Source organism: Oncorhynchus gorbuscha, linkage group LG15 (assembly GCF_021184085.1).
Source record: "Oncorhynchus gorbuscha isolate QuinsamMale2020 ecotype Even-year linkage group LG15, OgorEven_v1.0, whole genome shotgun sequence".
NCBI lineage: Eukaryota > Metazoa > Chordata > Actinopteri > Salmoniformes > Salmonidae > Oncorhynchus > Oncorhynchus gorbuscha.
This window is the reverse complement of record NC_060187.1, coordinates 12,220,121-12,232,556: the sequence shown is the minus strand read 5'-3', so window position 1 is coordinate 12,232,556 and position 12,436 is coordinate 12,220,121. Positions and strand designations below refer to the sequence as shown.

At 40.1% G+C, this 12,436-nt stretch overlaps 1 protein-coding gene across 3 annotated transcripts; it reads right to left on the bottom strand.

The window, feature by feature from the left end:
* Positions 1 to 3,604: 3,604 nt before the first annotated feature.
* gorab (golgin, rab6-interacting) lies at positions 3,605 to 11,417 on the bottom strand. Of its 3 annotated transcripts, none has more exons than XM_046302465.1 (6): positions 11,365 to 11,417; positions 8,987 to 9,056; positions 6,908 to 7,241; positions 6,542 to 6,643; positions 6,274 to 6,414; positions 3,605 to 5,735 (listed from the first exon to the last, which is right to left on the bottom strand). In XM_046302465.1, the coding sequence occupies exons 1-6, from the start codon at positions 11,374 to 11,376 to the stop codon at positions 5,132 to 5,134; spliced, it is 1,263 nt and encodes a 420-aa protein (XP_046158421.1). In that variant the 5' UTR covers positions 11,377 to 11,417; the 3' UTR covers positions 3,605 to 5,131. The 3 variants fall into 3 exon arrangements, with proteins under 3 accessions (XP_046158421.1, XP_046158423.1, XP_046158424.1); XM_046302467.1 differs by lacking the exon at positions 11,365 to 11,417 and adding an exon at positions 11,344 to 11,362; XM_046302468.1 differs by lacking the exon at positions 11,365 to 11,417 and adding an exon at positions 11,329 to 11,347.
* Between the last annotated feature and the right edge of the window lie 1,019 nt (positions 11,418 to 12,436).

Here is a 12,436-nt window from a genome sequence, read left to right as displayed (position 1 = left end):
AATGACGCCCATGCGCTATAGTTGAGTCTTTACACACGTGGACCATTGACCCTTGATTGTCATTTCAGGCAAAGGCAATGATTAGTCTGACAAAAAACCCATACTAATTCATCGTTAATATGTTAATGGTGATATAAAAAAGCACAAATAAATCAACGTTTGAGTTGCCATGTCTCCATTATGTTTAACTTCTCGGATTTTTTTCACCTATTTTTTTTCCCTTGTAAAACGTAATAAACTCAAATGCACGGACATATTACGAACAACGGGGAAGAAACAACGAATTTAACGTAAATGGGAAAAGGGAGGAAAGGGAGACGTGCGCAGTTACAGTGAAATACCGTTATTGCGTTGCTGTAAACCGATGTCTAAGATTCAATAAGATAATTTGATAACACACTTTACACCTAATTTTGTCCATCTTCATAACAGTTCAATCATTGTTTCGTGCATATTATGTGCAGTTAAGTAATTCACTCTGGATATTCAAAGAGTGGCTACAGGCATAAGAGAAACGGAAGTACTAGGCATACATCATTTTGACACATCATTTGTGAAAGCTGTGTAACAGTCAGTAAAGATAGGCTACAGAGAATCGTACAAAATGGGTGCTGAGCAGACATTTCACAGAAAAAACATTTGGGAAAGAAAGACGTGTTCAGTTTTTCAAGCAGCAAGAATTGTATACCACAATTAAAATGTTGAAATAATCTACACAGAATGTATTTTTTGGGGAATAGCTGTTTTTTCAGACAATAACATGAGTACAGAAACATAATACAGTGTAAATAATAACCGAAAGGTTTGAAATAATGGGCAATAATGTCGACCTACTTTAACAAGGCCTATTGGGTTTTAGATTTTAGGTTTATGGAGCAATGACATGAAGTATATGCTCTAAAATATAGTTCCAGCTTTGGGACGCATGAAACCGTTGCCTACAGAAGAAGGCAATAGCAGCCGTTGGCTTTATAATCAGAATCAGCGCTGGTGAATTAATTTCACACGCGCATGGCTTTGTAAACTCGGTGTGTTGTTTAATCGGGAGCAGATTGGTTTTTATGTCGGAACACAACACAGGCAGTTTGCAATTAGCGTGAGAGAGTTTTCAATGTTGGAACAATAGAGGTAGAGACTAGATAGAGAGAGAGACCGTGTCGCAAGTCCCCTCAGAGTCGCATGGCCCAAATGGCAGAGAGGGACTGAAATTTAACACACAATGACGTATCGGCAATACGGTTATCAATACAATATCCAAGTGGAAACACTTGCAGTAAATTATCTACTGTTATACCACGAACCAGTAAAAATTTAACAGCTTCTGTGCGTTCAAATTATTTAGATGATCTCGATTAGAAATGGCCAATGTTGATTATATTGTTATTGAAAACATCTGCCAATTGTGGATTCGAATGTTGTAATCCGAACTCGGTGCCTGTGCGAGGGATTTGCAGTTCAACAGGTCTCAAGATGAGAATTCCCTCGTCGCAGCAATCAGTGATGGAGAGGGGGTGGAGGGGATGGGGGGCCAACACATAGTTTCGCGTCCAGGATATGGAGAGTCAACTAGGAGGCTATTTTACTCCCAATTAGAGAAATAAAGGTGGACATGGGCCAACGCGCTAACCCAATAGGCACTAAGGGTCACTGGACAGCACTTACAGCCAGCCAGTCAGCCCGGCCGACAGAGACGCATGCTGCCGACTAAGATGAGTACAAGTCATTCAGCCAAGGGCAAGGCAATATTTCAGCTAATACACCACTAAATCAGCAACAACAGAAAAACATACAAAGTGTGTGTTTTCATTGGGGGAATTGAATAAGCGCTGGTTGGTTGACCAAACTGCAATTATCCTTAAAGTCAATGGCAATGCACATGCAGGCCTAGTAACCTTCAGTGTTTCTCAGAACAATTTTCAACAATTTCGATGCGTATTTACATAATTATTCAAACACAGGCCTACATTTTTTATAAGTAACGAAAATTCAAAGTAGGCTAAATTAAATAATATACAATATAAAATCAAATTAACTTTCGTTCAATAAGCTATATACAGGCCTAGCGGTTTCTAAATTGATAATTGTATGTCACACACTTAAAAGAGAAAATGAATGTCTGATTCCATATCATATCTGATAACATGAGCAGGCTAGGCCTGGCCTGGCTTAAATGGTTATTACACTGATTCCACGGGTCATTAAGCCCACATTATCAACATGAAAATGTATAGCAAAAACGGTATTTTCTCTCTCTCTCAAATTCTAATTCAGGGTAGGCATATGTTTCGCACAGTTCCATATATCTACAGCTGTATAACCGATTTCGATATGGCTGAGGCTAACAAATAGACCTATCATTTAGAAATACCTTGATAAATAATGTGATCGAAGAAGCCCAAATATAGGCTACACCTTGGCCTATTAGACAAATATATACAAATATATATTTTTACCGCTATAAGCAAACTGTGCAGTGCAGTTATAATTGAACTCTCGACCATGAACTTTAACTCATAAATAATTAACAAATAGCGTATCAGTTGTTTAATGTCAGTGTACTTTTTGATAGGCCTAATTTGAAATTAAAAGTGTACTTTTTCCTATATATGTTGAAAATAAAAGCGCACCAGGAATTAATTATATATAGCATATTCATTCATTAAAACATTTGGGGTATTGGGCCAAAGCCTTAATTATTCATGATTTATGCAAATACAATTCATTTTCCATACTCCAGTGTCAAGGTCAAAATTCAATAACGCCGACGGGCCAGATGGCGGAGATTTTCAGTAAAAGTTGATCTCACAGCTTCTCTGTGGTTGGTTCTCGGGTTACACGGCCCTTCTCGACCTGTCTAGGGACGCTAGCGCCACATAAATCACACAGTGCTCTAGAAGTCTACTGCTTTCTGAAGTTGTTGGGCTTTACCGCTTCACCAAACCCAATGGCTAATAGTCAATTCCAATTCGTGTTTTTGTATACTTCTACCTTATAGCCTTTAGATTCCATAATAGTTGGTCACATACCCTACTGAATTAGGGCGGCCTCTATAGTTAAATTAGTACAAGTCAGCTCTATATTTTTTCAATATGATTTATCCCAATGAGGAACAGTCGCTATACTATTTTCTGAGGCATAGATGCACTATTAGGCCATAAGCAATGGCATACACGCAAATACCGGTAGGCTTTAAACATCCATCAATAAATAACACATTGTTATTAAATCAAATTAGTAAAATATCATCATTTCAGGCAGGATATTAAACGCATTAAAGCGTTGACCTGTGAGGTGGCGGGGACATTCAGTGGTCACTCACTACTCGCTAACTAATTAAAAGAGCTGGGTTTATGGTCTCCCTTTCAGACGGCCAGATGTGACCAAAGCGCTGTAAAATCTGAGCGGTTTACAGAACGCTTACTGCACTTTAAAATGACTTGAAAAAGCGATGGGAGTTCGAAACGATTCTCACTAAACTCCACTACGGCACCACAAGCTCCAATAAGGAATATGTTTACCTTACAGCACCTAGAAAGACAGACTGAAACAGATCATTCAAAATACTAATTTCATATAATGAAAATGACAGAAACAAAGCAAATCATTAGAGATACAAGTTTCGTATTAATTTAATTATAATACTTCATTCATACTAATTTAACCAACAAAGATGACATGAACAGCATAGAAGTGTTACAATGAACAGCATAGAAGTGTTACAATGAACAGCATAGAAGTGTTACAATGAACAGCATAGAAGTGTTACAATGAACAGCATAGAAGTGTTACAATGAACAGCATAGAAGTGTTACAATGAACAGCATAGAAGTGTTACAATGAACAGCATAGAAGTGTTACAATGAACAGCATAGAAGTGTTACAATGAACAGCATAGAAGTGTTACAATGAACAGCATAGAAGTGTTACAATGAACAGCATAGAAGTGTTACAATGAACAGCATAGAAGTGTTACAATGAACAGGTTTTGTGCAGTTGCATTTATGTTCAGAATATATATATTTTTAATTAAAAAATGAACACATACCCACATACTAACCACAGTGTAAAAATAATACATGTTTAAATATCCACCCACTTTTAATAAGCCCATTTCCATACGAAACAACAGATGTTGGATTTAAACAAATTCACATAACATTCATTCTAAGGATAATATTTGAAAAACAAACCACTTGGTAGCATTTGGTACTCCCTGGCACACACAGGGGCATAAAGCTGGTTTTTACACACAAAACAACTAGCTGCAGCACACTCATATCAGATACATGTTATATTGCTGTAGACACATTTGTACCATAGAGTGCCACTGAAAACAAGCTGTTCTAAAGCCATAACAGTAAAGCAGCAAAATGCCATGGAGCAGTTCTCTCAGAGCATACATACATTATGAGATATCACCTTACCATTCCCTAGGAAGCCTGCAGGAGATCTACAAGTCTTTAATATGCCTGAGACAGAGTTTGGTTTTGGGAAATACCAGCCCTTCGATAGCAAAACCCCAACAGATATGTTGATCTACAACATGCAGAGAGAATAGATCTGGCAGCACTGCTTTGTGTACACAAGTATCTTCTATTCATCTGTAGCCTGGATCTGCACAGAGGATCATTCAGGGGTTTAATGTTAACCACCTCCTTTCAGCTTCACCATAAAGACAAAGCAGGCCAATTAAATAAAAAACGGCTATGCTTTCAGTTCTACATATTCTTGGCTAGGCATGACACAGAGAGTATTCACCTCGGCTGTAAATATTGTGCAAAATAAGTGCTTGAAGCATTTTTGACACAGCCACATTAAGAGCATACAGACAAACCACCCGACAAACCGTAACAAAATACCAATGTTGTTCGCTCCACAATGAAGAATCAGTGAGCCAGTTCTCAGACAGTACAAATCTAAATGAATTTCCCCCAATGGTAGAATGTTTATACATATACAGTACACAGGATTGTTACACAAAGAGGAAACATCCCCTAATGGATGTATTGGACATAGTATTAATATACTGAAGCTAGATAGTAACGGGCAGGACTGACATTCTGGGTCAGTAAGAGTCTGTTACTTTGAACAGTGAAAGTAAGGGCTGACATCTCATGGACCTCCCCTCGTCTCAGGAAGCAGAAGCCGGGGCCTCAGCCTCGCTCTGCCCCGCTAGGGGGATGTTGGCCGTTTTACAGTCCTGATCGCTCCCAGTCACTGCAGGGTAGTCCTGCTGGAGCATGGCACCGCCTGCCTGTGTCTCAGTCTCTACCCCTGGTGTGGACCCTGTATCTGGGGGAGACTGTTCATTTGTTTCTCCCTGGTTCTCCATGACACTCTTCTGCTTCCTCTCCTCCTCCTCCCGCTTCCTCTCCTCCTCCTCCCGCTTCCTCTCCTCCTCCTCCCGCTTCCTCTCCTCCTCCTCCCGCTTCCTCTCCTCCTCCTCCCGCTTCCTCTCCTCCTCCTCCCGCTTCCTCTCCTCCTCCTCCCGCTTCCTCTCCTCCTCCTCCCGCTTCCTCTCCTCCTCCTCCCGCTTCCTCTCCTCCTCCTGGTCCTCCTCCGTGGCCTGGAGGTGTAGTTGCTGCAGCAGCTCCTCCAGCTTGTGGGCCTTGCGGAGCTCGTTCTGCTGGATGATGGCACACAGGTGCTCCGTCAGCTGCTCCTTTATCTCGGTCTTCTTGTGGAGGTCCAGTTTGGCCGTCACATACTCAGACTCCGCCTTCTCATAGCGCTTCCTGAACAGAAAAGGAGACAGACAGATTTATTAGGAATTTGTTTTATAGCAAAGGAAGGAATACATGGCCTACCTCACCTGACAAAGACTTATGTGAAGTCGAAACGTTGTTGATTTGGGTTCAGAAAAAAAGTCACTGTGGAGCAGCAACATTCCTTGTGCAGGCCACTCATTCCTTTATCTCCTTAAATAGTTATTTTTTTCAGCCCAGCGCCATTATTCTCAAGTTTAGGATGTACTTATCACCATCCTTTTTTCATATCTGAGAGGGGACATTGTTTTATCAATGTATTGGGATGTACTGAAGGAGTATGCTGAATAACCTGTAGGGAGCAGTATTTCCAGAGTTTGAAAGAAGGAAATGTTCACTGCCATATCAGTATAGCTACAGACTGTTGTGGTTGATTTTTTATTGGTGATACAACAACAATAATGGGTATTAATAAATGGATGACCTCCCCTGAGTGAAAAACACCCTGATTGAAAAGAATCCCATCTCCGTGGCAAGGATTCAGCATGTTCTTCAAATTGTGTGTTACCTTGCAGTGTTATAGTCCCAGCTGGCCTGCTCGATCACACCTCTCAGTATGCAAATGTCGTTGGACACCATATTGTCCAGAGTCTGCAAGTCTTTCTGGATCCTCTTCAGCTTCACTGACTCTGCCTGGGTCTGTTTGGATCTGTGTACACAGAAAAACAGGCATTCGGGTGAATTTATGAATGAGTAACCACAGCAAGTGTCCAAAGGAAACCAAGTGTATCAGAATAGCTGGTAGTGATAATGTGAACTACGGCATCTGTCCTTACTTCTCAGCAATGGTCTTGGTCAGGAGGGCTTTCTTGCGCTTATTCCTGTCTTCCATCATCTTTTGGTCTTGCTGAAGCAGCTCTATGCGAGTCTTCTCCCGACTACAACAACGAGGAGCATTAACACCCAATACAGAGAAAGGCAATCAACAGACATGAGGATGATCTACAGACAATAAAGGACAGGCCTAATTAGCCTAAGATAAGTATTCTTCAAATAAAATCACTGCACTCTTCTTGGTTTTTGGAACCTGTCAGTGTTAACAACAGTACTGCTATGCCAAACTAAATGAATGTACAGGCAACTGTGAGATCATCATAAGACATTGATCTACACCTAATTTATGATAACAAAGACTTACTAACAATTCCACCTCTTGTTTTTCCAACTCCTTGACAATCGGCGATGTGTCCTCTGCTGGTGCAGGAGCATGGTTTACGGCAAGGGTCTCTTTTTGGCTGGGTTCCTCCACCGGCTTTGTGGGGGTGACAATGGGCTGAATGACAGCCTTTGGCAGGGCCTTAGTGGGCTGCGGCGGAGGCTTGGTTAGCTGCTGCTCGGGTGGTAGTGCAGACGAGTCGGGTCCACTCTTCTGCTGAGTGGCTAACTGGAGGGCTCGCTCTCGCTGCAACTGCTGCCGACTCCGGTTAGTAGAAGCTGGTTTCCGTCCACGACCTAAAGCCGCAGGCACCGCCTGGTCTGATGAATGAGGTAAAACAGAGATAAAGCGATACTGGATATCGATACACTTTACAGACGTAACTAGCTACTGAATTGACTAATGAATGGATATATGTGGACAGCCAAATCTTGACTAAGCAGCTAACTTTATACTAGCCCTTGATCATGAATCTCAGTTTCATTACATTACACATAACAGTCATTGGACAAAGGTGTCTTCTGTATGCGTAGTTTTGTTAAGCATCCCTGACGGTCAATCTGAACATGCATACGTGTCATTGTGTTAAGGTTTTGGAAACATAAGTACCTTATCTTTCATAGCTGGAAATATTAAGTTGATACACACCATGATAGGGTTAGTGTTCCCACATGGCCATACTTCCATGTTACAGGGCTTGGTTACAGATAACAGAGGGATGACAAGAGGCCACCACCTGAGATAATTAGCTATCTTGTGCTCTCCGAACACCTGTGTTTAAGCATAATTTGAGAAGTGAGCAGAACTGTAGTTTCATTGCATGGAGGCACCCATAGCTGTAAGGATCTATGCAAAGCTGCTACAGTAAGTGTATGTTATTTTATTTGAAGGATTCTTTCTCACTGATGAAAAGGTCATATGTTTTGAAAGCCGTATCACAAGCGATGATTACGGACGTTGGGATTGTAGTTCACATGAGGCAGTTGTGGGCGAAGCAAATGGCAGAGAACAGAAGACCTAGAGCCACCTAGAGTTTTCGTGAGCTAACCTTATGTTAGCCCAAAATGTACTCTTAAGCAGCCTACCACTCCTTATGGCCCAAGGATCTAATGTTATTTTCAGACAAAGATTGTTTCGGCTGCCAGAGCCAACCAAATACTTCATCTAAACGTGAATCGATTCTCAATTGCGATAAGGTTCTAGAAATATAAAGCACTTTACTTCCATGCCACATCAAAAATAACGTTATACACTGTTTTCACCGGATTCATCAGTTGCAGCCAACAGTATTTTTCAGTCACAACACGTTTATGTCGGCCTTCTTCAGTTACACACAGGTGCTTGGAGCATGCTAGATAGCTAATTAGCACAGGTGGTCACTGTCTTCTGTAAACAAGCAGTGTAAAAGAGGTTTAGTGTTCCCACACTGCCATAAAGGTGTACATCAATTTAACATTTTAAATCATTACTGCTCTCTGATATTAAAGTCACAAAGGTCCTTATACTTCAAACTGTACCGCATGAGATGCATGTTAATGTTCAGACCGAGTGTCGGATCGTAACAAAAAAAAATATACAGAAGATGCCGTTGTCCAATGACTTAGTGTGCGTCCGTAAATTCGTTCTGGCTATCTACTACAATTTCAGAGCACTCTCGTCTGAGTGTGCCAGAGCGCAGAATAACTGATGACGTCGGCAAAAAAAAAACGTAATTACATTGTTGCCAACAGCAGTTATTAGTCACCTACGCTATGGATAACATGAAAATAACCTAACCAGCTCTGATAAAGCGAGCAAATTGGTCAGTGAAGTGTTGTCTGGAAGTAACTAACCAACGTTAACTAGGGTGCTTGACTGCTGTTCGTTGTGAGGTTAGAACGCTAACGTTACGCATCCGCCAAAGCGTCCAGTGATCCGAGAGCAAAACGCTTTGATTACGAACGCCCAGGGCGCACTCCGGTACTCCAGATTGAATTTACAAACACAACCGTGTGTAATGTAATAGAACTAAGTCATGATTGTCAAGAGCTGGCGTTATGCTAGCTTTAAGTCAAGTTTAAGTTACCTTTTTGCTGCAACTTTCGTAGCTCCTCTTCCGAAAACCCTGACCACCCAGCCATTTTAAGATTGATATCCTAGGAATTTAGCGACACGAGATATTTGTTAGCTATTAAATATTTATCGAAACCATCAATTTAAAATGCTAAAAGTAAGTAACAATCCAGGAAAACTTTCTACTTAGCCGCCATCTTTGTTTATTGATGCCACGTCAAAGACCCCGAAAGGGACCAGTGAAGGACATAAGAAATAACGCCTGTTTGATTTATTTAAATTCAATGGTAGTTGATTAATTCACATGTGATATTCACCAGTTTATGTGCTGTTAGACTAATTATAAAACACGCACAAATACTCAACTGAAATTGGTTACCAAGCAGAAAGTTTTTTTTAATCATGTAAAAAGAGAAACACTGGCATATACTTTGGACACTAGTATGCTTCAGAGCCAGAGTTTGTCTGAAGGACAGTTTATACTTGGTCTAACGACATGTCTGTGTGTAGACGATTAGAATGCGACGAATGTCGCTGGTCAAAATGACATTTAATTTATACTCCGGTGAAATGTCTGTAGACCGTCGCTGCGACTCTTAGTTTCCTTGACGCACAAACACAAACAAATGTATCTGCGACTGTCTCAACGTCCGCTGTCGTAGTTACCGGACTGCCACAGCAACCAGACCAGACCAAATCAAATCAAATGTTATTTGTCACATGCGCCGAATACAGGTGTAGACCTTACAGTGAAATGCTTACTTACAAGACCTTAACCAAACATGCAGTTTTAAGAAAAATCCCTACAAAAAGAAAAGTAACAAATAATTAAAGAGCAGCAATAAAATAACAATAGCGAGGTTATATACAGGGGGTACCGGTGCGGGGGCACCGGTTAGTCGAGGTAATTGAGGTAATATGTTCATGTAGGTCGAGTTCTCCTGTGACAAGATGCGAGAGTTCTAAAATTCTCCTATATTTAATGACCTACTTTTATTTAGTTACACTGTGACAGTAAGCTATTTTGTTAGTTCGCCATTAGTTTGTAAATAATTATGTTGTCTTGGATTTATAATCCTGTAATAATGAATAAAAATAATTGCTAAAGGAAAGACTGTCAGCTATACTCTGCCTATGGTGAGTCTCCTCATTATTTTAACTGGCTAGCAATGAACCATAATATTGTTTAGAACGTTACTTTTAGTTGCCTGGCTTGTTAGATTGACGTTTACGGAATTCATTTTTAATCGGATGGGTTTATTTGTGTTATGTAGAGTCTGCTGATGTCATGCAGAGTCTGTCAATTTGTGTTTATATATTTTCATAATGACAAGTTAGATGTCGGATAGTGCTGAGCGATTGACCGACATGTGTGTTATTTTTCGATTTTTAAACCACTAATTGACCAACGTCGGTTAAATTATTTGAATTCTATTTCGTTCAGTTTTTTCTGTGACCTCAATGCTCACATTGCACAGTTTCTCTAAAGATAAATCAAATCCAGCCTGAATTATGCGATATATTAGGGAGTTGTAGTTTGCAACAGGCCAATATTCTCAACCTGGTCTCATAGACTAGACATAACATAGTAAATGTAAGTCCGGGACACTCAAATGAGTATGACATGTTACTCTTGCTATGGTGACAATCTGACAGATGGGTGGTTGGTCAGGGTGGATGGGTAGGTGTATAAAGCAAACATCTAGTAACCTAAACGTTGTGAGTTTGCATCTCATCACAGATACCCTTAGCATTATAGATAATTAGCAACTTTTCAACTACTTACTACTTTTGAGTTACTTTGCAACTATAGTTAACAAAAATATATGTGGAAAGACTCATTCTGATTGGCTGGGCCTGGCTCCCCAGTGGGTTTGCCTGGTTCCCAAGTGGATGGGCCTATGCCCTCCCAGGCCCAGTCATGGCTGCGCCTCTGCCCAGTCACGTGAAATCCATAGATTAGGGCCTAATTCATTTATTTCAATTGACTGATTTCCTTCTATGAACCTTAACTCAGTAAAATCTTTGAAATTGATGTATGTTGCGTATATATATATTTTTGTTCAGTATACTTAGCATGTTAGCTAACCCTTCACATAACCCTAACCTTAACCCTTTAACCTAACTCCTAAACTTAACCCTAACCTTAAACCCTGACCCCTAGCGTAACTAACTTTAGCCACCTAGCTTGAATTCGCAACATCATTCGTTTTGCAAATTTGGAACATATTGTACTTTTGCAAATTTGTAACAAATTGTAGATTTTGCAAATTCATAACTAATGATACAAATTGTAAGTTGTAATATATCAAAAGAAATGGGTGAGGGACATCCATAAATAAATTTATACCATACACAATCATACTAAACTCAGGAAAAATGTCCTCTCACTGTCCAATTCATCCTCCCATGTCCATTCCTTTTTGCACAGCTCCTGCTGCCGCTGCCTGTCACCACGCCGCTTGGTCCTCTTGTGGTGGGTGATTCTGTTACGGTTTTCTTCTGGTGAAAGAGGAGGACCAAAATGCAGCGTGGTTATCTTTATACATCTTTAATGAAAGATGAAAATAGAACAATATACAAAACAAGAAACATGAACAAACCGAAACAGCCCTATCTGGTGCAACAAAGACAGGAGACAATCACCCACAAAATACCCAAAGAATATGGCTTTCTAAATATGGTTCCCAATCAGAGACAACGATAAACACCTGCCTCTGATTGAAAACCACTCCAGGTAACCATAGACTTTCCTAGACAACTCTCCTAAACACAACCCCATAAATCTAATAAACCCCTAGACAAGACAAGTCACATACATCACTCATGTCACACCCTGGCCTGACCAAAATAATAAAGAAAATACTAAGGCCAGAGCGTGACAAGATACCTTAATAGAAAATGACTCAAGTAAAAGTGAAAGTCACCCAGTAAAACACTACTTGAGCAACTGTCTGAAAGTATTTGGTTTTAAATATACTGTACCGAACTATCAAAAGTAAATGTAATTGCTAAAATATACTTAAGTATCAAAAGTATAAATCATTAAGCAATCAGATGCACCATTTTCTTGTTTATTTTATTTATGGATAGCCTGGGGCACACTCCAAAACTCAGACATCATTTACAAATGAAGCATTTATGTTTAGTGAGTCCACCAGATCAGAAGCAGTAGGGATAACCAAGGATGTTCTCTTGATAAGTGTGTGAATTTGACAATTTTCTTGTGTTGCTAAACATTCAAAATGTAACAAGTACTTCTGGGTTTCAGGGAAAATGTATGGAGTAAAACGTTCATCATTTTCTTTAGGAATGTAGTGAATTTACAAGTAAAAGTTGTAAAAAGCCCCCCAAACTTTTTAAAGTAGTACTTCAAAGTATTTTCAATGAAGTACTTTACACCTCTGAATATTATTCCCTCTTCCTCTTTTCCCAATCAAACGTTATCCTTTTAATCTCATTC

What these genes read in the sequence shown, in the direction of transcription:
- gorab (XM_046302465.1), bottom strand. An exon ending in GAAAAACAAGAGGTGGAATT is followed by an intron (nt 6,644 to 6,907) that starts GTTAGTAAGTCT and finishes TCGTTGTTGTAG; the next exon opens with TCGGGAGAAGACTCGCATAG. An exon ending in ACCAAGACCATTGCTGAGAA is followed by an intron (nt 6,415 to 6,541) that starts GTAAGGACAGAT and finishes CTGTGTACACAG; the next exon opens with ATCCAAACAGACCCAGGCAG.